At 30.4% G+C, this 5,699-nt stretch overlaps 1 protein-coding gene across 1 annotated transcript; it reads left to right on the top strand.

Moving 5' to 3' along the window:
* The first annotated feature begins 732 nt into the window (after positions 1–732).
* LOC131845450 (uncharacterized) lies at positions 733–5,699 on the top strand. The gene is made up of 5 exons (XM_059194515.1): positions 733–830; positions 1,860–2,022; positions 3,675–3,827; positions 4,445–4,607; positions 5,647–5,699. Exons 1-5 carry the CDS (start codon positions 820–822, stop codon positions 5,697–5,699), a joined length of 543 nt encoding a protein of 180 aa, XP_059050498.1. The 5' UTR covers positions 733–819.

Genomic DNA, 5,699 nt, shown 5'->3' with positions numbered 1-5,699 from the left:
TTAATGGCGCAATATTTAAAAGTAATAGTATATTATAAATATATATGTCGTAACAAACTATGTGAGAGCAAGAGCAATAGAAGAGCAACATAACAAAATCACAGCAACCAATATAAAATATAATATTGACAAATAAGAAAGAAAGAAAGAAAAATATTTTATTCAGTGCAATAAAAAATATAAAATGTACATATAATTAAACTTAATTTACCATAATTAAAAAATAAACATAAAATAAACATTTTTTACATCCAATAATGCACTGAAATGGCTCCACTCAGCTTTAATGTATGTCCTAGGTGAACATACAGCTGGTTTTCAGCGGCACCAAAAATATATATATAAAAGGGGGGGAGAGAGAGGGCACTATTTAAAATATTAATGATAATAATTAAAACAAAATTACAACTGATAAATACAAACCAATTACATATACCAGAGATAACAAAATAGAATAAAATAACATTAATAAATATAAACATTAAATATATATACAACTATAAGATTTATTGGTTAAATAGTACATAGTACATAGATAATTCTTGTATAGTTTTTTAAAGGTGAATAATGATTGTCGTACCAGCCAGCGGCCCAAATGTAAGGAGTTCTGTACAAGTAATGTTTTTTTATTGAAACTCCAGATACTGTAAATAGGTAAAATGACAAATATTGTTATTTTTTAAATTACTCGTAAATTCTCTATGGATTTGTAAGACAGCTATCAAACGCAAAAAGCTTCTATAAAGCTATTATCATAAAATATGAATATCAAATTAACTAACAATATATATACTTTGCGATGACAAGAAAGAAAATAAAATGTGTAAAAAGTGAGTACCAATATATTTTTTATTTATTCAATTGCTTTTATATTATAGAATAATGTTTATTTCAATAATGCGAGGGCGTTACACGTTGAAGTTTGTTGGTATAATTTATAATACAAGCATTTCAGTACGTGCCTTAGAATTGGATGAAAATAAGCCTATAATCTTGGACTTTATCATATTCTCTACAGTATATTTTTGTAATATTAAGCAGATATCTTACCTGATAGAAACAGGCAATCATCCCCTATGTATCAGACGACTCAATAGTAATAATACCCCTGAACATTTCACACAATGCCATCTAGTTCCAAGGTAAGCAGAACTTGTGTTATCGGTACTAAACAACTGATTTAAAAACTTAATTTTTTTTATACATACATATATAATATATATGGAAAACACCCAGACCGATAGAAGTAATTATACGCATAGATTCAAATGTTTGTACCATGCGAGGAGTCGAACCCGCGACACATAATTTGTATCAAAGAGTTTATTACAGTCTACATACCTGAACAGCACCACAGTAATACATTAATACATAAATTAATGTGATGACCGTGACGATCTGTTTGTTAAAATTTAGAGGGACTACAATTTTATTCCTTACTAGCTACTCGCCCCGGCTTCGCCCGGGTGTACATGTATTATATATATAAAGCTTCCTCTAGAATCAAACTATCTATTTAAGGAAAAGCGTTTCAAAATCCGTTGCGTAGTTTTAAAGATTTAAGCATACATAGGGACGGACAGACAGCGACAGCGACTTTGTTTTATACTATGCAATGATGATGTTGTTCTTCAACCGTATCATAGCTTACAAAGCAAGCAGCTTGGCGGCTCGAATAAATAACACTGAGGTATCCCCTGGGTCAATTTATACATCATATACCTCGATTACTGCATTATTTTGAACCGAAATAATTCGCAATTAAGTCCCCACTTAAACCGACAAAAAAAATTCTACCAGGCTCCTCAAGAATTATATTTGTTTTTGATATGAAATACTGAAGTCTATTAAATTATTAGGTATTTCCTGTGCTCGTCATGTCCAACCAGAACTACCGAAGAGATCAAAGTAAACGACCGAGCCATTCGCCGTACACCAATAGACCGGCTCGGGTTCACATTCAAATGTTGCTGTTGTATACCACTCAGATTGGCCACTATATTGATCTGTTTAAACACATTTGTAAGTATTGCATTAGAAATAGAAAATAGAAATAGAAATAATCTTTATTCAAATAAACTCATTACAAGCACTTTTGAATAGTCATATTTTGATTCTACCACTCATTGCAATGCAATGAATGCAAATTCATCACAAGAAGAATGAGCAAGAAACTTGTGTGTTGCTCTATTTAATTCATTAAGTCACTGTATTCTCCCAAATTTGAATTTAAAAATGGTCTTTTACTGTATGCATATACCATATTTGAAAAGAATACGAGCTGAGTATCTTGTTAGTTCTCATCTCGAAAGCATTCCGAACTGACGATAGATTAGACATATCATATTATAAGAGTCTGTAAATAGACCTACAGATATTTTGATTTAGAAAAAAAACTAGCTTTACAATAATAATAATAATAAATAATAAATCCATTTATTGCCAATATCAGTATAGTTACATAGTTATACATTTATACATATTTAATATGATTGGCAATAGGTACAAACTCAGCTATTGCTGGACTGATGGGCGTCCAGCGCTGGTTTTCAGTTTGTACCTACGCAGCCGTACCTAATCACACGTGCTAGATAACCATACCACAACATAATGAAATAAAAATTTAACAAATTAATACATAAATAATAATAATATCCACACGGATACACACGTGACATGCATGCAATGCATGTGCACAAAAAAAATCACATTTTATGTCCAGATTTGTCACCGCTATCCAAGGGCTGTCTCTGTCTATCTTTATATATTATGTTATATAAAGTTATGTCTTATGTGTGCCACCTACCCTATTCTATGTACATAAGTCCTCTCTTCTAGGTTGTCAGTAAGAGATTGCATTTAGCGATAAGACCGCCTTTTGTTATTATTTTACTATTTACTGTATTTTCTCATTATTTTATGTGTACACAATAAAGAGTTTTATTATTATTATATTTTAAATATCATATCAAAATTAAATCTTTGTTTCTTATCACCTGATTGAACGTAAGTGTAGCTGTAGTGAAGGTTTGAAGTCATAAAGCACGAATATTTTCGTAAACAAAAAAGTCATCCTAATGATCAAATAAATGAAGGGCTGTCCTGGCCATGGTAATGCGTTAAGGGCTTATTTTGTTAAAGGGTCAGGCTGCTGTTTTCGATCATAAGAATAATGTGCACGAAACTTGCGTGTAGCTGTTTTAAATAAATGTTGTTATAAGTATAATGACTACATATTATAAGGAGGAGGTTATGCAACAATCAACATAGAAACTACACGCTCATTCTTTGTACAATTAGATAATATGGTCAGCACTATAAATTTAAAGTTAGTTTTATTTGTTTTAAATATATTTAGACTTTCTGATACATCAATATAAATACAGCAATACCTATGAAACAAGATACGCACCCCACTCATGAGGCAACGTTCGAATGTCAGCAAGATATTTATAAATATCTTATTATTGACCTTTATTTGAAAATAAAATATTATTATTATAGTTTTCAAATCTATGATGAATAGATTTCTTGTAGGTAAGCGCGCTATATTTTCCATTTTCTTTTTTAGACGTAGTAAGACCTAGCGCAAACCCATTTATAATAAAAAAAACAATATCTAGAATCTAGGACTTCACTTACGAAGGTAGACTTATTAATCATTCCATGTACAGGTGTGGACTTTATTGGAATTACAAGGAGCTAAGAAATTCATAGCCAATCTATTTGAAAACGAAACCATCGTCTACTATACTTCGATAGTTTATATCTTTCTTACAGTTTGTTTAATTTTAGCATCAGGAGTACTGATGTTTGGGATTATAATTGTGAGTTACCTATATACTTATTTATCCATTTTTTATTTTATATAGTAACGACAAATTGTAGGATTTAGGTAATCACATCAAAAGGTTTTACAAAACATTTTTATCTATGTAAATCGATCTACTATATCGTCGATTAAATAGAAAAATTACATTTTTCAAAATTAGAACATAGAATTGCCTCCTTTAGGAGTCAATTAATTTAAATTATATTTCTGTGTAAATTTAAAAATTTAAAGAAAAAAATAATTTAAATAAATTTAAAAACTTTAAATGTATTTACTTGTCTTGTAAAAAATGTACAATTGTACCTTTTGATTACTGCCATTTTTCTATTTAACCGACGATATCTACATGCAGCCTTTGTGATCTACCAGTTTAGCATACTGCCTTACTTCTGATCGTTGCGGGTAAAATGCCTTGCACTTTTTTTCGTAAATACATACAATAGTAAACACCCAGACCGATACAAACAATTATACACATGAATACAAATGTTTGTGCCGTACGAGGAATCGAACTCGACCATCGGAAATAAGGCGATATGCTACACCGCTAGACTACCGAGGCCGTCATTATGAAGTTATGTATATAACGTAAATTAAACGCATTATTTTCAGAGAAGTTACGACATGCTCAATATATACGTATGGTACGCATTTATATACAACTGTGTATACATAATTGTATATATAATAAGTGTAGTGTTTTATATATTGAAAACCGGTGAGTTATCAATGATAAAGTCTATGAAAATTATAGGAGCCATACTCTGGAATTGTTGTAAGTATTTATAATGTAAATAATTTTAATTTTACCACACCACAGCATCGTACGGTTGTACATGTATTATACATATAAATCTTCCTCTTGAATCACTCTATCTACTGTTAAAAACTGCATTAATATCCGTTGCATAGTTTAAAACCTCTAAGCGAACAAACAGAGGAATCAACTACTTTTTATACTATGTAAAAATTAAGTAATTTTAACCAAATCTATAACATTCTGTGAAAAGAAACAAACTAGAAATCTGAAAACACATTAGCATTTGCTCGTAATTGATTCAGGGATTTCATTAGAAACAATATTAAATTTATAGTTTTGCAATTATGATAGTTGCAGTTGCAAACATTATCGTTGCGTAATCGTATTTATGTAACCTGTGTGCATGTGAATTATGAACGTGATATGTGAATTGTGTGTAATGAAATCGTAGTTCTGTCAAATTAAATATATTTCCGTTACCGATGTGCATGTTTGCCATGAATTATGAATGTGTTTAAAACAGATAACGATATAACTCGATTCTCTGTGACTACCACATAGAAACTGTGGCTTTAGGATTGATACAATTAAAATACGAATTTATCGCAACTATAGAAGGTACATAATAAAAACTTACATCCAGTAACCTTAACTAAACATTTTTTTCTAGTAGATTGCCAAGTATCGACTGACTTAATCTATATATATGTATATACATATAAATAAAATTGGAGTGTCTGCTTGTAATATTGAAATAACAGTTTTTTACTACTTGCATATGAATATATATACGGTACATATACCAAAATAACATTTTTTATAATTTTTGTCTATCTGTCTGGCGGTCTGTTTGTTCAGGCTAATCTCTGAAATGGTTGGACCGATTTTGACGAGAGTTTTTTTGGCAGGTAGCTGATGTAAAAAGTAGTAACATAGGCTACTTTTATTTTAGAAAAATAAAGTTAAATTCCACGCGGACGAAGTCGCGGAACAGCTAGTATGAAATAAAGCAAAAGCAATTACATTGTTATTAAAATACAATTTGGTGTTTCAGTATTCTTCTATTACGTGCAAGTGGTGAACAGTTACAAAATGACGATCTGGTGA

Source organism: Achroia grisella, unplaced genomic scaffold (assembly GCF_030625045.1).
Source record: "Achroia grisella isolate CSIRO2021 unplaced genomic scaffold, CSIRO_AGI_Agris_v1 utg474, whole genome shotgun sequence".
Classification (NCBI taxonomy): domain Eukaryota; kingdom Metazoa; phylum Arthropoda; class Insecta; order Lepidoptera; family Pyralidae; genus Achroia; species Achroia grisella.
Note: the sequence above shows the minus strand (reverse complement) of the source record. Positions and strands in the feature narration are given on the sequence as shown.

Excerpts from the sequence above, each read along its gene's own strand:
- LOC131845450 (XM_059194515.1), top strand. Across the intron at positions 2,023-3,674 it reads TGATCTGTTTAAACACATTT|GTGTGGACTTTATTGGAATT; the intron begins GTAAGTATTGCA and ends TTCCATGTACAG. Across the intron at positions 3,828-4,444 it reads TGATGTTTGGGATTATAATT|AGAAGTTACGACATGCTCAA; the intron begins GTGAGTTACCTA and ends CATTATTTTCAG.